Source organism: Ornithorhynchus anatinus, chromosome 4, assembly GCF_004115215.2.
Source record: "Ornithorhynchus anatinus isolate Pmale09 chromosome 4, mOrnAna1.pri.v4, whole genome shotgun sequence".
NCBI lineage: Eukaryota > Metazoa > Chordata > Mammalia > Monotremata > Ornithorhynchidae > Ornithorhynchus > Ornithorhynchus anatinus.
Genome location: NC_041731.1, coordinates 133,822,581 through 133,846,963, shown reverse-complemented (window position 1 = coordinate 133,846,963; position 24,383 = coordinate 133,822,581). Strand labels below are relative to the sequence as shown.

Genomic DNA, 24,383 nt, shown 5'->3' with positions numbered 1-24,383 from the left:
TGAGAGTCAGAGGTCATGGGTTCGAATCCCAGCTCTGCCACTTGTCAGCTGTGGCGAGTCACTTCACTTCTCTGGGCCTCGGCGGCCTCATCTGGAAAATGGGGATTAAGACCGTGAGCCCCACGTGGGACATCCTGATTCCCCTGTGTCTACCCCAGCGCTTAGAACGGTGATCTGCGCATAGTAAGCGCTTAACAAATACCAACATTATTATTATTGAGAGGTCTGAAAGGCCTAACTAACCTTAACCACCCGCCACTCACCACGGGGCTCCAGCTCAGGAGCGCAGGGGCCCACAGGTCTCCTGGGCTTGACTAAGCCCCCAGATCTCGCCCCTACACCCCTCCAGGACCCCACCAGAGAGTGGGGGGCCCTGGCCCAGACCCCCCCAGCGGTCCCCGCTCCCCACCAAGCAGGGGACAGGAGGGGGGGGTACTGACCGAAGGAGTAGAGCAGCAGGCCGGCGGCCAGGCCCGGGATGCCGCCGGTCCAGCCGATGAGCAGGAAGGCGGGCACCAGCAGCAGGATGGCCTGCGGGCAAAGGACACACACACAACACGGGAGCAGAGGCATCAGGGGGCGGCGGTGGCCGGAAGCCGCAGCCCGAAGGGGGCAACAGACCCGGGGCGGGGGGCGGGGGCCGGGCACATCCACTCCCACTCTCCTCCAACCAGGGGCAGATTTCAGCTGCTCTGGAGGAAAGGCTGCAGCGGATGTGCGGGGAGCCCAGCGGCGGGGTTGGGGAGCTCTCGCCGAGGAAGGAAGCCACGTCCTCCAGGGATGGGCACGGGGTTGGGCTCGGGGAGCCTGGACTCTGGCAGAGGGCCCGAAGCCCTCGGACACACAGGAAAGGGACAGGTCTGCACCGCAAAGCCCTGGACCGTAAGTGCCTTGCGGGCGGGGAACGTGTCGACCGACACCGTTATACTGTCCTCTCCCAAGCGCTCAGTGCAGTGCTCGGCGCTCGATAAATACGACCGATCGATTGATTGGAGGCTCCTCCAAGGGCCCCTCCTCCTTCGGGGAGATCACCACCCTGGGAGGAAGGACGCTTGACAGCCAGCCCTGGGAAGGGAGGGGTGGGGGCTGTAAGCCCGCTGTGGGCAGGGATTGTCTCTCTATTGCTGAAGTGTACCTTCCAAGCGCTTAGTACAGTGTTCTGCACATAGTAAGCGCTCAATAAAAACGATCGAATGAGTGAAAGGGGGAGCCCGGGGCAGTCCCACCCCGTGTCCACGAGAGACCCCGTTTACCCGTTTCACAGCCCGGATCTCGGTGCCCGGTTCAATTCTCCTTGTGTAGCCTCCCTGGATGGCCGCCATGGTGATCCCGATGAAGAAGAACATCTTCCCCTGCTGCATGCTAGGAAGACATCATCATCACAATAATCATAACTGTGGTATTTGTTAAACACTATGTGCCAGGTACTGAACTACTAATAATAATGTTGGTATTTGTTAAGCACTTAGTATACGCCAAGCACCGTTCTAAGCACTGGGGTAGGTACAGGGGAATCAGGTTGTCCCACGGGAGGCTTACAGTCTTCATCCCCATTTTCCAGATGAGGGAACTGAGGCCCAGTGAAGTGACTTGCCCAGAGTCACCCAGCTGACAGGAGGCGGAGCCGGGATTAGAACCCATAACCTCTGACTCTTAAGCCCATGCTCTTTCCACCGAGCCATGCTGCTTCTCTAGACTGTGAGCTCGTTGCGGGCGGGAATGTACTCTCCCAAGCGCTTAGTGCAGACTTTGCACACCGTAAGGGCTCAATAAAAACGACTGAATGAAAGAATGAATGTTACTAGGCGCTGGGTTAGATACAGGTTAATCGGGTTGGATCCATTCCCTGTCCCACATGGAGCTCCCAATCTCAATCCCCATTTTCCAGATGAGGGAACTGAAGCCCCGAGAGGTGAAGTGACTCGCTCAAGGTCACACAGCAGACACGTGGCGGAGCTGGGATTAGAACCCAGGTCCTTCTGACTCCCAGGCCCGGATCTAATAACAATAATAATAATAATGTTGGTATTTGTTAAGCGCTTACTATGTGCAGAGCACTGTTCTAAGCGCTGGGGTAGATACAAGGTCATCAGGTTGTCCCACGTGAGGCTCACAGTTAATCCCCATTTTACAGATGAGGTACCTGAGGCACAGAGAAGTGAAGTGACTTGCCCACACTCACACAGCTGACAAGTGGCAGAGCCGCGATTCGAACCCATGACCTCTGACTCCAAAGCCCGTGCTGTTTCCGCTGGCCACGCTGCTCCTCAAGGTGGCCGACCCCAGGCCCGACCCCAGCTCCTGGCCACTGCCCGGACCCCGCCCCCCCCGCCGGGACCCACCGCTCCCATACCTGCAGCCCTACCTGCTGAACTGGAAGCGTTGGTGGGTGACAAAGGTGAGGGTGTACTCCAGCCCCGAGAACAAGAACAGATAGAGGAAGTACACCGCACCCAGAACCTTCAAATTCTCAAGTTCTACAAGACAGAGGGCGGGGGAGAAAGGCCACAGGCGGGCGTGTGGGCTAGGAGCCATTTAAACCGCCTCCCGCATCCCATCCCAACTCATCCCAACCCATCCCATCACCTCCCCTTCCCTCCCTCCCTCTGTCTCGCACACACATTCATTCATTCAATAGTATTTATTGAGCGCTGACTATGTGCAGAGCACTGTACTAAGCGCTTGGAATGGACAATTCGGCAACACAGAGACCATCCCTGCCCACTGATGGGCTCACAGTCTAATCGGGGGAGACGGACGGACAAAAACAATAGCAATAGACAGAATCAAGCAATAAATAGAATCACATGCACACACCCCCGAGGAACTGTGCAGAGGGACTCCCCGGTTTCCTCCCACCGAGACAGTCGAGCCCCTTGAACCAGGAAATGGGAAGTTCGTAACCCCCAGAGCATGGGATATTAAAACGCATCCAGCTGCCCGAGGTCGGGGAGGAGGCGGGGATAACGAGGCGGTTGAAAGTCACGGGAAATAGAGGAAAATCCCGGGAGCCCAACGGTGCCGCTCCCGCCGGCCGGCCGCTTCCGCCGGGGCCGCTGGCGAGGGGCGAGATCAACCGGAATAGGCTGAGGAGAGAAAGAGCGGCAGCAGCTGCTGCCGACCCCGACCCCGGCCCGCCCCGCGCCCCTCGGCCAGCCTCCTCGTGAGGTTCGCCCCTCGGGGAGCCGGACCCCTGGATGTTGGGATCCAAGATCCCCGTGGATCCCCCGGGCCCGGGGAAGGGCCAAGCACGTTCTCAGACGCGCGTGGGAGCCCACCGGGGCCCGTCCGTCCTTACTTTCTCCGCAGGGGCCGTCCGGCCCTCGGGTGACCGCGGAAAACCGGAACAAGGAGACAGGGCTGAGCAGGTCGGCCGCTGCTTGGAATCCCGACTTCACCGAGGGCGCCTGCCCGGAGACAATGAAGGACACAGAAGGAGTGACCGAGGGACAGAAAGGGAAAGAGAGAAGGCGAGGGGGAGACAGAGAGAGACAGAGAGAGAGAGAAGGAGCACACTACAGAGAGGATTCATTCATTCATTCAATAGTATTTATTGAGCGCTTGAGCGCAGAGCACTGGACTAAGATGAGAGAGCAGGAAAGAGAGATTGTGAAAGAGACAGCATGAGAGCACAAGGAAGTGCACGAGAGAGCATCATAGAGCATGAGAAGCAGCGTGGCTCAGTGGAAAGAGCCCGGGCTGGGAGTCAGAGGACATGCGTTCTCATCCCCGCTCTGCCACTTGTCTGCTGTGTGACCTCAGACAAGTCACTTCACTTCTCCGTGCCTCAGTTGCCTCATCTGGAAAATGGGGATTGAGACTGTGAGCCCCACAAGGGACAACCTGATGACCTTGTATCTCCCCCAGCGCTTAGAACGGTGCTTGGCACATGGTAAGCGCTTAACAAATACCATAATAATAATAATAATGCGAGAGGGAGAGCATGAAAGATTGTGAGAGAGAGAGCACGAGAGAGAGAGCAAGGGCACAAGAAAGAGTGTGAGCAGATGCAGCATGGTTCATAGAGCACAGGCTTGAGAGTCAGAGGACGGGGGTTCGGACGGGGGTTCTAACCCCAGCTCTGCCTCTTGTCTGCTGGGTGACCTTGGCAAGTCACTTCACTTCTCTGTGCCTCAGTTCCCTCATCTGTAAAACTGGGGTTAAGGCTGTGAGTCCCATGTGAGACAGGGTCCGTGTGCAACCTCATTATCTTGTATCTACACCAGTACTTAGAACAGTACTTGGCACATAGTAAGCGCTTAACAAACACCCTTATTTTTCTTATTATTACGGTGAGAAAGAGTGGGCGCATGGCTTTTGAAGCCTAGGGGTCCCAGTGGTCCAGCAGGAAGAGAGTCCCCGGATGCCAACACCCAGTGCTGTGGTGAGGCATCGGAATGCCACCGGAAAGATCTCTGTGCCCCAAGAGAAAACCGAGGCTTAAAGGAAAGAGCCCGGGCTTGGGAGTCACAGGTCGCGGGTTCTAATCCCGGATCCGCCACTTATCAGCTGTGGGACCTTGGGCAAGTTACTTGACTTCTCTGTGCTTCGGTTCTCTCGACTGTAAAATGGGGATGAAGACCGTGAGCCCCACGTGGGACGACCTGATTACCTTGTATCTACCCCAGCGCTCAGAACGGTGCCTGGTACATAGTAAGCGCTTAAATACCATCATCGTCATCATCATCCAAACCGCTGCCCTACAGAAGTCACCGGCTTCTCCGGATACGATGGCAGTCTCCCTCCCTTCCTCCCTGCCCTGAGACGCCTCTGGAAACAGCCGAGGCTTCGGGGCCGAGGGGGCAGAGACAGAGAGAGACGACGGAGAGAGACAGAAGCAGAGAGGGGAGGTGGTGGTGAGGGAGGGGAGGGTGGGGGAGAGAGAGGGGGCCTTCCTCGCGACCAAGAGCCAAAGCCTACTCTTTGGCTTCAGCCTCTACCGGAATCAATCTCCTCAAAGCCCCGGGGTCCCCACCCTCCGCTCCCGGCCGGCCCGACGTCACCCCTGACTCCGAGGACGGGGAGGGGAGGAGAGAGTCGGCCGTCCCTGCCGGACGGCCATTCCTACGCCCCCCATCCTGGGCAGACGGCGGCCCCGTTACCCGCTTTTCTTCGGGGAGAGTCTCCGGCAGCAGGCGGTAAATGAAGAGCAGGTCGGAGACGGCGAAGCCGAGGGCGAGCAGGGCTGAAGGAAGGTAGAAGGGGGCTCCTTTCCCGGACTCCGCGGCCAAGCAGGCGCCAATCAAGGGGCCCACGGTGAACCCCAGCGAGAAGGCGATCCCGATCATGGCCTGGGGAGACAGACGGAAGCGTCGATCCCACGGCCCGGCCCCCACGCGCACGTCGCTGCCCTGCCTCTTGGCCCCGGACTAGTCGCTGAACGCCTCTCTTTCCTCCTCTGCCTCTCTTCCCTTATCTCTTTCCACCGCCCACCCCGCACGCTCCGCTCCTCCGCCGCCCGCCTCCTCACCGTCCCCCGGTCTCGCCCGTCCCGCCGTCGACCCCCGGTCCACGTCCCCCCGCCGTCCCGGAAGGCCCTCCCTCCTCACCTCCGCCAAACTCGCTCTCTTCCCCTCTTCGAAGCCCTACCGAGAGCTCACCTCCTCCGAGAGGCCTTCCCACACTGAGCTTCCCCTTTTCCCTCTGCTCCCTCTACACCCCCTTCACCTCTCCGCAGCTAAACCCTCTTCTCCCCCCTTTCCCTCCGCTCCTCCCCCACTCCCTTCCCATCCCCTCGGCGCCGTACTCGTCCGCTCAACTGTCTATATTTTCATCACCCTATTTATTTTGTTAATGAGATGTACATCACCTCGATTCTATTCATTTGCTATTGTCTTAATGAGACGTTCCATCTCCTCGATTCTATTTATGGCCATCGTTCTCGTCCGTCCGTCTCTCCCGATCAGACCGTAAGCCCGTCATAGGGCAGGGACTGTCTCTATCTGTTACCGATTTGTCCATTCCAAGCGCTTAGTACAGTGCTCTGCACATAGTAAGCGCTCAATAAATACTATGGAATGAATGAAATGGGGTTAAGGCGCCAGCTCTCCAAGCCCTCTAGAGAGCCTGGAGCAATCCCAAAGGAACCCAGCCAACGGCCCCCAAGTCCGGTTTGCACATAATAAGCACTCAATAAATACGATTGAATGACTGAATGAATGGTTTTCCTCTAGACTGTAAGCTTGTTGTGGGCAGGGAATGTCTATCGTTCTATTGTGCTCTTCCAGGCACTGGAAGCAGCGTGCTTCCACGCTGGAGAAGCAGCGTGGCTCAGTGGAAAGAGCCCGGGTTTGGGAGTTGGAAGTCGTGGGTTCGAATGCCGGCTCCCTCACATGTCAGCTCTGTGACTTTGGGCAAATCACTTCACTTCTCTGGGCCTCAGTTCCCTCATCTGTAAAATGGGGATTAAGACTGTGAGCCCCACCTCTCCTTTCCTTACAGGGATGATGATAACAACCACCACAATAAAAATAATAATAAATAATAGTATTTGTTAAGCACCAACTATGTGCCGGGAACTCTACTAAACACTGAGGAAGATGCAAAGTAATCAGGTCAGACACAGTCCCTGGAGGAGGGAGACCAGGTACTGAATACCCATTTTCCAGAAGTAGAAAATGAGACCCAGAGAACTAAAGTGACTTGCTCAAGATCTCACAGCAGACAAGCGGCGGAGCCGGGATTAGAACCCAGGTCCTCTGACTCCCGGGGCCGGGCTCTGAGGACAAAATAAATGACTGATGCGAAAGCACTTTGGAAAATATGCCTGTCTACTTGTTCTGTTTTGTTGTCTGTCTCCTCCTTCTAGACTGTGAGCCTGTTGTTGGGCAAGGATGGTCTCTATCTGTTGCCCAATAGTACTTTCCAAGCGGTTAGTAGAGTGCTCCGCACACTGTAAGCGCTCAACAAATACGACAATGAATGAATGAAAAGAAAAAGTGCTCTAAAATTCCAAGGAACTATGATATTTGTTCAGCACCTACCATGTGCCAGGCAATAATAATAATAATAATAATGTTGGTATTTGTTAAGCGCTTACTATGTGCCGAGCACTGTTCTAAGCGCTGGGGTAGACACAGGGGAATCAGGATGTCCCACGTGGGGCTCACGGTCTTAATCCCCATTTTACAGATGAGGTAACTGAGGCACAGAGAAGTTAAGTGACTTGCCCACGGTCACACAGCTGACAAGTGGCAGTGTTCTAAGTGCTGGGGTATCAGGTTGGGCACAGGCCCTGTCCCACATGGCGCTCACGGTCTTCATCCCCATTTTATAGATGACGGAACTGAGCCCTAGTAAAGTGGCTTGCCCAAGGTCACACAGCCGGTACGTGGCAGAGCCAGGATTAGAACCCAGGTCCTTCTGATTCCCAGGCCCCGTACCCTAGGCGATGCTGCTTCCCCTCAGAAATCTGACTGAGCAGAGTCAAAGACTGAGGAGGGACAGATGCCCATTAGAGAGGGAATTACTGGTCTGTCTCTATTCCTCCCAGATGGATTTGAGACCATCCCGTTCTCCTTCCCGGGATTAGAATTTTTCAGAGAAATCTAATTCCCTAGGGGATCGATTTCTGCTCTCTTCTGAAAATTCATTCATTCAGTAGTACTTATGGAGCGCTGACTATGTGCAGAGCACTGCACTAAGCGCTTGGAATGGACAATTCGGCAACAGCTAGAGACAGTCCCTGCCCACTGACGGGATCACGGTCTAATCGGGGGAGACGGACGGACAAAAACAATGGCAATAAATAGAATCGAGGGGATGTACATCTCATTAACAAAATAAAGAGGGTGATAAAAATATATACAAGTGAGCGGGCGAGCAAAGTGCTGAGGGGAGGAGAAGGGAGAGGGGGAGGAGCAGAGGGAAAGGGGGGAAAGGGGGCTTAGCTGAGGGGTGGTGAAGGGGGGCGCAGAGAGGGAGCAGAGGGAGCAGAGGGAAAAGGGGAAGCTCGGTGTGGGAAGGCCTCTCGGAGGAGGTGAGCTCTCCGGAGGGCTTCGAAGAGGGGAAGAGAGTGAGTTTGGCGGAGGTGAGGAGGGAGGGCGTTCCGGGACCGCGGGAGGACATGGCCCGGGGGTTGACCTGTGAGGAGGTGGGCGGCAGAGGAGCGGATCCTACGGGGTGGGCAGTGGAAAGAGAGAAGGGAGGAGAGGTAGGAGGGGGCAAAGCGGTGGACAGCCTTGAAGCCTAGAGTGAGAAGTTTTTGTTTCGTGCGGAGGTTGAGCCCTTCAAATGAATGAAGAGCTAACAACTCCTTTCCCAGCCCAATCAACTCCCAGGGCTACGGAGACTCTCTTCCCAAGGGAGAGCAGGGGGAGCGGGGAAAAAACCCCGGCAGAATTGGGGAAGATTCTTTCGTCGATGACAGCCCGCTGGGCCAGGACCCGACCTGGCATTGGAAGAAGGTATCGAGAAGCAACGCGGCTTAGGGGGTAGAATCCGGGCCTGAGAGTCACGGGGACCTGGGTGCTCGTCCCAGCTCTGCCACATGTCTGGCAAGTCCCAGTCACTTCTCTGAGCCTCCATCACCTCGTCTGTGAAATGGGGATTAAGACTGTGAGCCCCATGGGGGACGGGGACCGGGTCCAACCTGACTACCTTGGATTTACCCCAGTGCTTAACACAGCGCTTGACACGTAGTAAGCGCTTAACAGATGCCATCATCATCATCAAGGGGCTGAGTGCCTGGCGCCGTCCAACGCATGCACGCGGCTCCACGCCGGGAAGCCCCTTGGGAACGAACTTCTCGTGTGCCTGGAGAGTGCAGATGATTCATTCATTCGTCATTCATAATTATTGAGCGCTTACTGGGTGCGGAGCACTCTACTAGGCGCTCGGGAGAGCACAACAGAACAACAAACAGACACATTCCCTGCCCACAACGAGCTCACGGTCTAGATGGGGGCGGGGAAGATGATATCACCGTGCTGGTTCGAATTTAGCCCGGTCTGCTCAGCAGAAAACCAATCAATGGTATATCTGAAGCGCTTACTATATGCCAGGCACTGTACTGAATGCTGGGATAGATACAAGGCACTCGGGTTGGACCCAGTCCCTGTCCCGCATCGGGCTCACTGTCTCAATTCCTCTTTTACAGAGGAGGTCGCTGAGGCCCGGAGAGGTGAAGTGACTTCCACAAGGTCCCCCGGCAGACAAGGGGCAGCGTCAAGATTAGAATCCAGGTCCTTCTGCCTCCCAGGCCGTGCTCCCGTGCTCACTGTGATGGGGATGAAGACTGTGAGCCCCACGTGGGACGACCTGATCACCTTGCCTCCCCCCCAGCGCTCAGAACAGTGCTTGGCACATAGTAAGCACTCAACAAATGCCATCATTATCATTATGTACAGAGGACTGTACTAAGCACTTGGGAGAGTCCAATATAGCCGAGTTGGTGGGTACGCTCCCTGCCCACGACAAGCTTACAGTCTAGGGGGGAGACAGACATTAAACGTAAGGACTCATGGAAACGGGAGCTTATGGAAACGGGAGCTGCGGGGGCCGAGGGAGGCCTGAATTCACTCCTTCTTTTGATCGTATTTATCAAGCGCTTACCGTGTGCAGGGAGCTGTACTAAGCGCTTGGAAAGTACAGTTGGGCAACAGATAGAGACCATCCCCGCCCGACGACGGGCTCACGGAGGGGAGCGGGAGTAGCAGAGGCCTAATCGAAGGACCAGATCTCCCGCCCGGTGCCCCGCCGCGCCCAGGACGCGCCCGGGGAGGAGATCCGACCGACCATGCCCTTGCTCCGGGCTCGGGGAGACGGCAAGTCGGCAACGATGGCGGCGGAGAGGCTGACGTTGCCTTTGCTCAATCCGCCGACCACTCGGGACAAGAGGAAGCCCCCGAAGCTCCTGGACAGGGCCCACAGGGCGTAGGACGCGATCAGACCCACCTGCGGGAGAAGAGAGAGGGCACGGAGTGAGCGACACCGCCCTGCCGGCTCCCCGGGCGGTCACTGGCCGAGAAGCAGCGTGGCGGAGCGGATGGGGCCCGGGCCCGGGAGTCAGAGGGTCAGGGGTTCTCATCCCGCCCCCCCGCCTGTCCGCTGTGGGACCGTGGCCAAGTCGCTTCGCTTCTCTGGGCCTCAGTGACCTCATCTGGAAAATGGGGATTAATAATAATAACGTTTCTATTTGTAAAGCGCTTACTATGTGCAGAGCACTCTTCTAAGCGCTGGGGGAGACGCAGGGTAATCAGACTGTCCCACGCGGGGCTCACATTTTTTAATCCCCGTTTTTACAGATGAGGTCACTGAGGCACAGAGAAGTTAAGTGGCTTGCCCAAGGTCACACAGCAGACAAGGGGCGGAGCCGGGATTAGAACCCACGCCTTAGCCCTACATGGGACAACCCGATTACCCTGTATCTACTCCAGTGCCTAGAACGGTGCTTGGTAGATAGTAAGCGCTTAACAAATACCATCATCGTTATTATTATTCTTCTCTGGGCCTCCGTGACCTCATCTGGGAAATGGGGATGAAGAGGGTGAGCCCCATGTGGGACAGGGATTGTGTCCAATCCAACTTGTATCTACCCCAGCGCTTAGAAATAGTGCTTGGCACATAGTAAACGCTTATCCCAACTCTGCCACTTGTCAGCTGTGTGACTGTGGGCAAGTCACTTCACTTCTCTGTGCCTCAGTGACCTCATCTGTAAAATGGGGATGAAGACTGGGAGCTCCACGCGGGACAACCTGATTCCCTTGTATCTACCCCAGCGCTTAGAACAGTGCTCTGCACGTAGTAAGCGCTTAGCAAATACCAACATTAACAAGTACCGTAATTAAGTATCATAATGAATTTGCCCAGTGCTTAGGACAGTCCCTGCCACATAGTAAATAAGCAGCATGGCATAGTGGATAGAACCGGGGTCTGGGAGTCGGAAGGTCACGGGTTCTAATTCCGGCTCTGCCGCTTGCCTGCTGTGTGACCTTGGGCAAGTCACTTCACCTCTCTGGGCCTCAGTGCCCTCATTTGGAAAATGGGGATGAAGACTGTGAGGCCCCACGTGGGACAACCTGATGACCTTGTATCTACCCCGGCGCTTAGAACGTTGCTCTGCACATAGTAAGTGCTCAACATATATCATTATTACTATTAATAATAATAATAAATACCACATAATTATTATTATCACGATCGGTTTTCAAACGGTGGGATTTACTGGGCGCTTCGGTGAATGTAACAGAAATACAAAACACCCTGCCCTCAAGGGGTTTACAATTTAAGAAGTCAAATACAGTTTTTTTTTTTTTTTTTTTTGGTAATGATGTTTTGTTAAGCACTTACTATGTGTCAAGCACAGTTTCGCGGGCTGGGTAGAGAGAGGTGTCAAACACTGTTCTAAGCGCTGGGGTAGATACAAGTTCACCAGATGGGACGCAGTCCCTGTCCCACATGGGGGTCACAATCAAGAGAGAGGGCGAACAGTTTTATTGAATCCAATTTTACAGTTGAGGAAACTGAGGCACAAGAAGGTAAGTGAGTTGCCCAAGGTCCCGCAGCAGGCAAATGGTGGAGCAGGGATTAGAACCCAGGTCCTCTGACTCCCAGCCCAGGACATTTATCCACATAGCTCCGACAGTTATTCCACACAAGTGTGAAACCCAGTTCCTGCAAGACCAGCTTGGACAACTGGGTTCTGCGTAAGCTCACTGTGGGCAGGAAATTGACTGGTCCAAGGCCACACACCAGAAATGTGGCAGAATAATAAAAATAATAATAATAAATGTTGGTATCTGTTAAGTGCTTACTACGTGCAGAGCACTGTTCTACACACTGGGGGAGATACAGGGTCATCAGGTTGTCCCACGGGAGGCTCACGGTCTTAACCCCCATTTTACAGATGAGGGAACTGAGGCCCAGAGAAGTGAAGTGACTTGCCAACTGACAAGTGGCAGAGCCGGGATTCGAACCCATGACCTCTGACTCCCAAGCCCGGGCTCTTTCCACTGAGCCACGTGGCTTCGGGATTAGAACCCAGATCCTTTCATTCATTCATTTCATTCATTCCATCGTATTTATTGAGCACTTACTGTGTGCAGAGCGCTGTACTAAGCGCTTGGAAAGTATAATTCAGCAATTAAAGGAATAATCCCTGCCCACACCAGGCTTACAGTCTCGGGCCTTCTGACTCCCAGGCCCAGGCCCTATCCACTAAACACCACGTGGCTTCTTACTTGTGCATATCCATATTTATTTAATTGGAGAAGCAGTACGGCATAGTGTATAAAGCACTGGGCCTTGGAGTCGGCAGGTCACGGGTTCTAATTCCTAGTCCGCCACTCGTCTGCTGTGTGACCTTGGGCAAGTCACTTCACTGGGCCCCAGTTATCTCATCTGTAAAATGGGGATTGAGACTGTGAGCCCCATGTGGGACAACCTGAATACCTTGAATCTACCCCAGAGCTTAGAACAGTGCTTGGCACATAGTAAGCGCTTCACAAATGCCATTATTATTATTATTGATAAATACCACAGTTATTATTATTATCCCGGGACTGTGTCCAACCGATTTGCTTGTATTCACCCCAGCGCTTAGAACAGTATCTGGCACACAATAAGCGCTTAACAAATACCGTCATTATTATTTCTTCCTATTAATAATAATAATGTTGCTATTTGTTAAGCACTTACTATGTGCAGAGCACTGTTCTGAGCGCGGGGGGAGATACAGGGTCATCAGGCTGTCCCACTTGAGGCTCACAGTCTTCACCCCCATTTTACAGATGAGGTCACTGAGGCACCAAGAAGTGAAGTGACTTGCCTACAATCACACAGCTGACAAGTGGCAGAGCCGGAATTGGAACCCGTGACCTATGACTCCCAAGCCCGGGCTCGTTCCACTGAGCCCCGCGGTTTCTATTAATGCCTGGCTCCCCTTCTAGACGGTAAGCTCACTGTGGGCAGGGAATGTGTCTGTTTATTGTTGTACTCTCCCAAGCGTTTAGTGCAGTGCTCCACACACAGGACGCGCTCGATAAATACGATTGACTGACCGACTGACTCGGGGAGCTTACGCTAAATGCTGGGTGATTACCATTCCGTCAGATCGGACACGATCCCTCTCCCTCTCACAGTCTAAGCGAGAGGACCCATATTTCATCCCCTTTTTGGAAATGAGGAAACTGAGGCAGCGTCCTCCTGAGCGTGACAGTTATCTTGGAATCCATCCGGGAAACTTCAATCTCAGGAGGCCTCTGAGGAGGGAGAGAGGGCTTCTCTCTGAGCAAGGGGGCAGGAGGACTGGTCACTCATTCATTCAATCGTATTTACTGAGCGCTTACTGCGTGCAGAGCACTGTACTAAACGCTTGGAAAGTGCAATTCGGCAACAGATAGAGACCATCCCTACCTAAAAACGGGCTCACAGTCTAGAAGGGGGGAGAAAGACAACAAAACTAGAAGACGGGCATCCATAGCATCAAAATAAATAAATGGAATTATAGATCTAGACACGTTAATAAAATAAGTAGAATAATAAATATGTCAAAAAATATACACAAGCAGTGTGGGACGGGGAGGGGGGTGGAGCAGAGGGAGGGAGTCGGGGGCGACGGGGAGGGGAGGAGGAGCGGAGGGAAAGGGAGGGCTCAGTGTGGGAAGGCCTCCCGGAGGAGGCGACCTCTCGGGAGGGCTCGGAAGAGGGGAAGTGAGCGAGTTTGGCGGAGGCGAGGAGGGAGGACGTTCCGGGACGGCGGGAGGACGCGGGCCGGGGGTCGACGGCGGGACGGGCGAGGACGGGGGACGGCGAGGAGGCGGGCGGCGGCAGGGGAGCGGAGCGTGCGGGCTGCGACGGAGGAGGAGAGGAGGGAGGGGAGGGAGGAGGGGGCAGGGGGACGGATGGCTTGGAAGCCAAGAGGGAGGAGTCTCTGTCTGATACGGAGCTGGATGGGCAACCACTGGAGGGTTTTGAGGAGGGGGGTGACAGGCCCAGAGCCTTTCTGTAAAAAGATAATCCGGGCAGGGGAGTGAAGTACGGACTGAAGCGGGGAGAGACAGGAGGACGGGAGATGAGAAAGGAGGCCGATGCAGTCAGCCAGTGGGGAGAGGATGAGGGATGAGCACGGCGGTGACGTGCAGCGACAGACGTACCGAAGTCACCAGCATGACGGGTCTCCGGCCGTAGGAATCCGACGCCGCTCCCGTCAGCGGGGAGGACAGAAACTGCAGGATGGAAAAGATGGAGCCGATCAGACCTGGAAGAGAGGGATCGTTATACTCGCTGCCCTTTGGAGCGTCACAGACGTCGCCGGAGGCGGTGTGGCCTAGTGGGAAGGGCAGAGGCTCAAATTCCGGCCCTGCCCCCGGCCCGCCCGGTAACTCAGGACAGTCACTCAGCCCACACTGGGCCTCGGTGTCCTCATCTGTAAAATGGGGGGAACACTCCCTCCTCCCCTTCCCCGCCTAGACTCGTCATCCCACGTGAGGCTCACAGTCTTCATCCCCATTTTACAGATGAGGGAACTGAGGCACAGAGAAGTGAAGTGACTCGCCCTCCGTCCCACAGCTGCCAAGTGGCAGAGCCGGGATTCGAACCCATGACCTCTGACTCCCAAATCCGGGCTCTTTCCACTGAGTCACGCTGCTTCTCGCGCTGCGCGTCTAGCGCAGTGCCGGCACCCGGTAAGTGCTGGAAAACTACCGGGATGGACTTGAATTAAGTCTCCTGATGTGCTTTCCCCAAGCCAACTTGGACTCGGTGCACACGGCCCAAGAGGATGGGCCGTCCCCGCCACCACACACGGAAGCGGCCTGGCTTAGTGGCAAGAGGCCGGGCTTGGGAGTCGGAGGATGCGGGTTCTAATCCCGGCTCCGCCGCGTGTCGGCCGTGTGACCTGGGGCAAGCCGCTTCACTTCTCTGGGCCTCAGTGACCTCATCTGGAAAATGGGGATGAAGACTGGGAGCCCCACGTGGGTCAACCTGCTGACCTTGTTTCTACCCCAGTGCTGAGAACAGTGCTTGGCACATAGTAAGCGCTGGACGAATCATTATTGTTATTTACCCTTCAGGTCCCAGGAAGCCTAGCGGCAGAAAGATCTCAACCGATGAAAAGAAAAATAAAACAGAATGGTATTTGTTAAGCGCTTATTATGTGTCAGGCGCTGGTCTAAGCGCTGGGGTAGATACAAGCTAATCGGGTGGGACGCGTCCGACCAGGATGCAGGAGCGTGAAAAGAGCCTAGGCCTGAGAGTCTGAGAACTTGGGTCTAATAATAATAATGATTATGGTATTTGTTAAGCGCTTACGGGGCTGGGATGGATACAAGCAAATCAGATTAGACCCAATCCCTATCCCTCATAGGATTTACAGTCTTAATCTCCATTTTCCAGATGAGATAACTGATGCCCAGAGAAGTGAAGTGACTTGTCCGAGGCCACGCAGCAGACAAGCGATGGAGTCGGGATTAGAACCCATGACCTTCTGCCTCCCGGGGCCCTGCTCTATCCACTACGCCACGCTGCTTCTCACTGGCCTGCCGTCTGACCTTAGGCAAGTCACTCAACCTCTGCGTGCCTTGGTTTCCTCATCTGAGAAATGGGGATTAAGCCCCGATTCGCCATCCAATTTGGACCGGGAACCCGAGTGAAGCAGCGTGGCCCAGTGGGTAGAGCGCGGGCCTGGGAGTGAGAAGGACCTGGATTCTAATCCCAGCTCGGCCAATTGCTTGCTGTGTGACCTTGGCCGAGTCACGTCACTTCTCTGGGCCTTCTGGACCGTAAGCTCGTTGTGGGCAGGGAATGTGTCTGATGTAATAATAATGGTGGTATTTGTTAAGCGCTTACTATGTGCAGAGCACTGTTCTAAGCGCCGGGGTAGACACAGGGGAATCAGGTTGTCCCACGTGGGGCTCACAGTCTTCATCCCCATCTTACAGATGAGGTAATAATAATAATAATAATGTTGGTATTTGTTAAGCGCTTACTATGTGCAGAGCACTGTTCTAAGCGCTGGGATAGACACAGGGGAATCAGGTTGTCCCACGTGGGGCTCACAGTCTTCATCCCCATTTTACAGATGAGGGAACTGAGGCACAGAGAAGTTAAGTGACTTGCCCACAGTCACACAGCCGACAAGTGGCAGAGCTGGGATTCGAACTCATGAGCCCTGACTCCAAAGCCCGTGCTCTTTCCACTGCGCCACGCTGCTTCTCTTAACTGAGGCACAGATAAGTTAAGTGACTTGCCCACAGTCAGCTGACAAATGGCAGAGCCGGGATTCGAACCCATGCCCTCTGACTCCAGAGCGTGTGCTCTTTCCACTGAGCCACGCTGCTTCTCAACCGTTATACCAGTTATACCGGTATAACCATTATACTATCCTCTCTCAAACGCTTACTTAGTACGATGCTCTGCACACAGTAAGCGTTCAATAAATACGACTGACTCAGTTCCCCTGTTCTGCACCAGAGAGAACACCCAGGATCCACAGGAGGAAGGAGTTTTTCCACTGGCCTCGGGTGGAAGGACGGTGGGAGGGAGGTGGCAGAAAGAGAACTAAAAACTAAACTCTCGGAGATTTTTTTCTCCCGGGACCGGCCAACGGATCCTGTTATTCCTCGAGAGGAACACTTATCTGCTGTGTGACCTGGGGAAAGTCGCTTCACTTCTCTGTGCCTCGGTTACCTCATCTGTAAAATGGGGATGAAGACCGGGAGCCCCACGTGGCACATGGATGGTGTTCCACCCGATCAGCTCGTATCTACCTCAGCGCTCAGTACAGTGTCTGGCACATAGGAAGCCCTTAAATACTATTACAAAAACCAGAGTAAAATAAATTGCAAGTCATCCACTGTAGCTCCTTCCTGAAGTGACCGAACTTGGAGTGTCCCTCTCCTCCCCTTTTTTTTAAAATGGCATTTAAATGCTTATTATATAAGCCCGTCATTGGGCAGGGATTTTCTCTATCTGTTGCCGAATGGTCCATTCCGAGCGCTCAGTACAGTGCTCTGCACATAGTAAGTGCTCAATAAATACTATTGACTGAATATCAGGCACTGGATTAGGCGCCGGGGTAGAGACAGGCTAATCAGGTTGGACGCTGTCCACGCCGCAAATGGGGCTCCCGGTCTTCATCCCCATTTTCCAGATGAGGTAACTGAGGCCCAGAGAAGTGAAGTGACTCGTCCAAAGTCACACGGCCGATAAGAGGCGGAGCTGGCATTAAAACCCAGATCCTCCTGACTCCCCGGCCCCTGCCCTATCCTCTAGGCCGAGCTGCTTCCTCCTTTCTACGTCATCTTCTTCATCAGCGGGGGCGGCGAGGGCAGGAAAGGGCGGCAAGAACGATGTAACTGCAGAAACCGTCGCCGGGCCGCCCCGGCGGTTTCGAGGACTCCCGCCCCCTGCCCGGCCACGGAATGGAGCCCGGACCTCTCCGACCCGCACAGCTCGAAACGGGCGGGCCCCGGCTTGCGAGGAGCTTTTCCCTAGTGTATCCTAGTGGAAAGAGCACGGGCCTGGGAGTCACAGGACCTGGTAAGCCCGTCGACGGGCAGGGATTGTCTCTATCTGTTGCCGACTTGTCCATTCCAAGCGCTTAGTACAGTGCTCTGCACAGAGTAAGCGCCCGATAAATACTATTGAATGAGTGAATGGATTCTAATCCCAACTCAGCCCATCGCTTGCTGTGAGACCTCGGCCAAGTCACGTCACGTCGCTTCTCTGGGCCCTCTGGCCTGTAAACTCGCTGTGGGCAGGGAACGTGGTACTGTTACGTTGTACTCGCTCAAGGGCTTAGTACAGTGCTCGGCACACAGTAAGCGTACAATAAATAGAAGCAGCGTGGCTCAGTGGAAAGAGGCTGGGCTTGGGAGTCAGAGGTGATGAGTCTGAATCCTGCCTCTGCCATCTGTCAGCTGCGTGACTGTGGGCAAGTCACTTCACTTCTCTATACCTCAGTTACCTCATCTGTAAACTGGGGATGTAAAATGAGCCTCACGTGGGACGACCTGATGACCCTGTATCTACCCCAGTGCTTAGAACAGCGCTCTGCACATAGTAAGCGCTTAACGAATACCAACATTATTTAATAAATATGACTGACTCGGTTCTCCCGTCTTCCCTCCTTCTTAGACTGTGAGCCCCCAGCGGGACGGGGACTGTGTCCGACCTAATCACACTCTGTCTATCCCAGCGATTAGAAAAGCGCCTAGTGAGCGCTTCACAGATACCGTTAAAAAATAAAAACAGAAAAGGAGATGGGGCTTTGAGACGGAAAACACCGAGAGGCCGGCGGGAGACGTCTGAAGAGCGAAAGGCCGGCTGGATGGGCTCGCGGCTCTGAGCCGAGGTTGCCCGCGGGAGGGCAGAGCCGGGTCAGCGAGCCGTCCCGAACCATTACCTAAAGCAAGGCCGCCAGGACCCGGCCGAGAGGAGCCGCCGGCGGGATCGAGGTCAGCAGGTTGACCCACGTGGGGCTCACAGTCTTCATCCCCATTTTACAGATGAGGGAACTGAGGCACCGAGAAGTTAAGTGACTTGCCCACAGTCAGCTGACAGAGAAGTGAAGTGACTTGCCCACAGTCACACAGCTGACAAGCGGCAGAGCCGGGAGTTGAACTCATGACCTCTGACTCCGAAGCTCAGGCTCTTTCCACTGAGCCACGCTGCTTATAATAATAATATAATAATAATGATAGTATTTCATTCATTCATTCGATCGTATTTATTGAGCACTTACTGTGCGCACAGCACTGTACTAACAGCTTGGAAAGACCAATTTGGCAACAGATAGAGACAATCCCAACCCAACAACGGGTTCAAGTGAGGCACTTACTATATGCCAAGCACTGTTCTTAACACTGGGGTAGATACAACATAACCAGGTTGGACACAGTCCCTGTCCCACATGGGGCTCACAGTCTTAATCCCCATTTTCCAGATGAAGGAACTGAGGGCCAGAGAAGCGCAACCGACTTGCCCAGGGTCACACGGCAGAGAAGCGGCAGAGCCGGGATTAGAACCCATAACCTTCTGACTCCCAGGCCTGTGCTCTAGCCATTAATAATAATGTTGGTATTTGTTAAGCGCTTACTATGTGCAGAGCACCGTTCTAAGCGCTGGGATAGACACAGGGGAATCAGCTTGTCCCGCCTGAGGCTCACAGTCTTAAACCCCTTTTACAGATGAGGTAACTGAGGCACAGAGAAGTTAAGTGACTTGCCCCTAGTCACACAGCTGACAAGTGGTCATGGGATTGGAACCCATGACCTCTGACTCCCAAGCCCGGGCTCTTTCCACTGAGCCACGCTGCTTATTCATAATAATACTAATAAGAATATTACTACCACTAATAATAATAACTGTGGTATTTGTTAAGCGCTTACTAAGCACGGGGCTAAGCACTGGGGTGGATGCAAGCAAATCGGGTTGGACAGAATCTACGGACAGACTATTCCACCAGCAGGACCTGAATTTGACGTCTGCCTTTTTTTCAGACCGGACTCATCTCCTGCCTTCGTTCCGCTCCGCCTCGCCCTGCGGCCGCCGGACGGAAAGGAGGCGGAAGGGGAAACGGCTCCCATTCCACAAGGTCACAACCGCAGGGAGCCGGGGACAGGGCTGAGAAGGAAACCCAGGGCTGTTGGCTCCCAGGCGCTGCGAGATTTTTCATCAGTTACGGCATCTAGGCCGCCCCAGCTGAGAGCCGAGAGCCGTGCGAAAAGCAGCAGCAAAACCGGCACGTCCAAGACAGTTCCCTTTCCCCGTGGGGCTCGCGTGGGGGGAGGGAGATGAGGAAACAGGCCCCGAGAGATTGACGGATCCGGGATGGCACGGTGTAGTCTTTACTATCAAGGGATAGTATTTACTGAGCAGTATTTACCACAACCTGGTCTCCTGGGCTCCCTGGCTCTTTCTACTAGGCTCCACTGCCTCCCACCAGATCAATCTCCCGACAGGAATGTGAAGACTCCTCCCTTCTGAGCAAAACTCACATGGATTTTGGCATCTCGCAGATCCTTTCCACCCGGAGAAGCCAAAGGCCCTTCGAGCCGCCAACACGACTCTCCCCCATTCTCGCCTGAGACGAGTGGTAGGAGCTACTTCAGAAGCCCGGGCTGATAAAGTGGCTTCCTCGAAATCTCGGGGCTCCGGAGAGGAGGGAGGATCAGGGGAGCCCGGACTAGGATCCCCCTAAACCACGCTGCCTCCTAGAAGCTAAGTAGCCTGGGCCGTACCTCCGAACAGGACGCTGTTGTACTTCCTCTCGGCCGGCACGCCTACGACCGCGGCGAACCAATCCACGCCGTGCTGCAAGGCCGCGTACAAACGATCCTAGCGGAAGGAAGAAAGTTTCGCGTTGGCGGCCGAGGTAGCGGAACGGGCCCCGCCTCAAAAAGCTCTTTCGGCTGGCCGGCGATCTGCCCGGAAACGTTAGGAAACGGCCCAGCCCGTCGTGCCCTGATTTTGTCCTTAGACCTCCATGGCCCCGCCTCGCTTATCGTCTTTATTCCGCCCTCGCTCTGGTCCAAGCCCTGCGCTAAGGGGTGACAGTAGGATAACCACTCTGCCATTTCACCCTCCAGGGGCCGCTTAACGTGCCGGGGGACCTTTAATGGGCAAGGAGATTAGCCCCGCTGGACCTGGGGGGCCCTGGAGAGCCCGTCCAGCGTATCGGACCACCGTTCATTCATTCAATTGTATTGATGCATTCATTCGATCATCTTGACTGAGCGCATACTGTGTACAGAGCACTGTACTAAGTGCTTGGGAAAGTACAATACAATAATAAATAGTGACATTCCCTGCCCACAGCAGGCTCACAGTCTAGAGTGGGGGAGATCACGACACAGAGAAAATGATCGATACGTACATACGCGTTGTGGGAGAGGGGAAGAGCAAAGGGAGCAGGTCAGGGCGACGCAGAAGGGAGTGGAAGAAGAGGAAAAGTGGGGAAGGCCTCTTGGAGGAGATGCGGCCTTCAATAAGGCTTTGAAGAGGGGGAGAGTGGTTGTCTGTGGGATTAGAGGAGGGAGGGCGTTCCAGGCCAGAGGCAGGACGTGAGCCAGGGGTCCGTGGCGAGATAAATCAGATGGAGGCACAGTGAGGAGTTTAGTACTAGAGGAGCGGAGTGTGCGGGCTGGGTTGTAGAAGGAGAGAAGGGAGGTGAGATAGGAGGGGGCGAGGGGATGGACGGCTTTAAAGCCAATGGAGAGGAGTCTCTGTTTGATACGGAGGAGGACGGGGAAACACGGGAGTCTTCTAAGGAGCGGGCGCCGCATCCAGAACGTTTCTGTAGAAAAATGATCGGGGCAGCAGACTGAAGTATCAACCGGAGTGGAGAGAGCCAGGAGGCTGGGAGGTCAGCAAGGAGGCTGATGCAGTCATCCAGGCGGGAGGGGATTTGTGATCGTATTAACACGGTAGTGGTTTGGGTGGGGAGGAAAGGGAGGATTTTCCCGATGTTGTGATTGTGGGACCGGCAGGATCGGGCGATGGGTTGAATACGTGGGTTGAACGAGAGAGAGGAGTCCAGGATAACGCCAAGATCACGGGCTCGTGAAAACAGGAAGGATGGTGGTGCCGTCTACGGTGATGGGAAAGTCAGGGGAAGGTAGGGTTTGGGTGGGAAGATGAGGAGCTCGGTCTTGGACACGTTAAGTGTGAGGTGACGGGAGGACATCCAAGTAGAGATGTCTTAAAGGCAGGAGGCGATGCGAGACTGGAGAGAGAGAGAGAGATCGGGGCCGGAGATGGAGATCTGGGAATCATCCGCGTCGAGGTGGTCGTTGAAGCCGCGGGAGCGAACGAGTTCTCCGAGGGAGTGGGTGGAGATGGAGAAGAGAAGGGGACCCAGGACTGAACCTCGAGGGACCCCCACAGTTAGGGGGTGGGAGGCGGAGGGGGAGCCCGTGAAGGAGACGGAGGATGAACGGCCAGAGAGATAAGAGGAGAACCAGGAGAGGACGGAGCCCGTGAAGCCAAGGTTGGATAACGTCTGAAGAAGGAGCTGGTCCACAGTGTCCAGGGCAGCTAGGAGGTGGAGGAGGATTAGGACGGAGTAGAGGCCGTTGGATTTGGCAAGAAGGAGATCACTGGGGAGCTTTTAGAGGGCGGTTCCCCTGGAGCGTAGGGGACGGAAGCCAGACCGGAGGGGGTCCGGGAGAGAATTGGAGGAGAGGGATTTCAGAGAGCGGGCGTAGACGCCTCGCTCAAGGATTTGGGGGAGGAAAGGTAAGAGGGAGACGGAGCGATAACCAGAGGGAGCCATGGGATCGAGGGAGGGTCTTTTAAGAGAGGGGAGACACGGGCATGTTTGAAAGCGGTGGGGAAGAAGCCACTGGAGAGCCAACGGTTGAAGATGGCTGTCGGGGAGGGAAGAAGGGAGGAGGCGAGAGTTTATCGAGCGCTTCCTGGGGGCCGAGCACTGTACCGAGCGCTTGGGAGAGTACGATTCCCCGCCTACGGCAGCTCCCCGGGCCCTCCGGCTCTCACCGGGACGATCCCCACGGCCGGCCCCGGCCCCCGCCCATCGCTGTGGCCACCCCGGGCCCGGCACGCGGCGGGAGAGACTCACGTCGGACTTGCCGAAGTGGTCGAGGATGGACGGCAGGAGGGGCAGGATGAGGGTGAACCCCAGCAGGTCGATGAGGAGGGCGAGGAAGACGACGGGGATCAGGCGCCCCCCGGAAGAGGAGGAGGAAGAGGAGTGGGAGTCCTCCTCCCGCGGCCGGCCCCAGCGCTCCTCGGCCCGCTGAGGGCCCGCGCCTTCCGCCATCTTCCCCGGTCGTCCCCCGTCGCCACGGCCAACTACCACTACCGGCTCTGCAGCTTTCTGTGCGGGCGCATTCCTCTGGCACGGGGGTGGAGGGGGAGGGGAGAGACAGAGAGAGAGAGAATGTTAACGGACTCATTTCAACTTCCCCTTTTCCCTCTGGCATTTGTGGACGCGAGCCGCCCTCGACAACCCTAAAGCGTCGGAGGCCACCCTAGGGGCCCTCCTCCCCTCCGGCGAGGGACTTGTGTATATTCGTATATATTATTTATTACTCTGTTTGATTAATGATGTGTAGATATCTACGATTCTATTTATAATAAGGTTGGTATCTGTTAAGCGCTTACTATGTGCAGAGCACCGTTCTAAGCGCTGGGGGAGATACAGGGTCATCAGGTTGTCTCACGTGAGGCTCACGGTCTTCACCCCCATTTTACAGTTGAGGTCACTGAGGCACAGAGAAGTTAAGTGACTTGCCCACAGTCACACAGCTGCCAAGTGGCAGAGCGGGAATTCGAACCCACGACCTCTGACTCCCAAGCCCTTGCTCTTTCCACCGAGCTACGCTATTTATCTATTTTAATAGTATCGATGCCCGGCTACTTGTTTCGCTTTGCCGTCTTTCTCCCCCTTTTAGTCCGTGAGCCCGTCGTTGGGCAGGGATCGTCTCTATCTGTTGCCGAACTGTCCATTCCAAGCGCTCAGTAGAGTGCTCTGCACACAGTAAGCGCTCAATAAATACGACCGAATGAATGAACAAACTGGAGCGCTTAGGTGAGGGCTGTTGGGCAGGGCCACAGACAAGACAAGATGATCAGTCCTCTGTGAGGCCGGGCAGGCGGGGGTGACTCCTTTATCATCGTAATAATAATGATAATAATTATCATGGTCACGGGTTCTAATTCCGGCTCCGCCACGTTTCTGCTGTGGGATCTTGGGCAAGTCACTTCACCACCCCTCTAGACCGTAATCCTGTTGTGGTCAGGGATTGTCTTTCTTTATTGCTGCATTGTACTTTCCAAGCGGTTAGTACAGTGCTCTGCACACAGTAAGCGCTCAATGAATACGGCTAAATGAATGAATACTGTGAGCCCCAGGTGGGCCAGGGACCGTGTCCAACCCGATTTGCTTGTATCCACCCCAGCGCTTAGAACAGTGCCTGGCACACAGTAAGCATTTTATAAATGCCATTATTATTATTATTATTGTTATTCTCTGAGCCTCAGTTACCTCATCTGGAAAATGGGGATTAAGACTGTGAGCCCCACGTGGGACAGGGACTGTGTCCAACCTAACTTGTATCTATCCCAACACTTAAAACAGTGCTTAGCATATATCAAGCGCTTAACAAATAACATTATCATTACTATTATTGCTATGAGAAGCAGCGTGGCTCAGTGGAAAGAGCACGGGCTTTGGAGTCAGAGGTCACGGGTTCGAATCCCGGCTCGGCCCCTTGTCAGCTTTGGGCAAGCCACTTCACTTCTCAGTGCCTCAGTTACCTCGTCTGTAAAATGGGGATTAAGACTGTGAGCCCCATGTGGGACAACCCGATTCCCCTGTGTCTACCCCAGCGCTTAGAACAGTGCTCGGCACATAGTGAGCGCTTAACAAATACCAACAGTATTATTATCATTACTATTATGATGATGGTGGTATTTGTTAA

At 54.8% G+C, this 24,383-nt stretch overlaps 1 protein-coding gene across 2 annotated transcripts in view; it reads right to left on the bottom strand.

The window, feature by feature from the left end:
- MFSD10 (major facilitator superfamily domain containing 10) overlaps window positions 1–24,383 on the bottom strand; it is a 48,271-nt gene that overhangs the window by 5,854 nt on the left and 18,034 nt on the right. For both annotated transcript variants that reach the window (XM_029064075.1, XM_029064076.2), the window contains exons 2-10: window positions 22,520–22,795; window positions 20,181–20,277; window positions 14,094–14,197; window positions 9,736–9,894; window positions 5,103–5,291; window positions 3,299–3,407; window positions 2,366–2,477; window positions 1,254–1,362; window positions 441–531 (exon numbers count right to left, since the gene is read on the bottom strand). In XM_029064075.1, coding sequence (XP_028919908.1) covers window positions 441–531; window positions 1,254–1,362; window positions 2,366–2,477; window positions 3,299–3,407; window positions 5,103–5,291; window positions 9,736–9,894; window positions 14,094–14,197; window positions 20,181–20,277; window positions 22,520–22,720 — 1,171 coding nt within the window. In that variant the 5' untranslated portion in view covers window positions 22,721–22,795. The remainder of the gene's footprint in view (window positions 1–440; window positions 532–1,253; window positions 1,363–2,365; window positions 2,478–3,298; window positions 3,408–5,102; window positions 5,292–9,735; window positions 9,895–14,093; window positions 14,198–20,180; window positions 20,278–22,519; window positions 22,796–24,383) is intronic.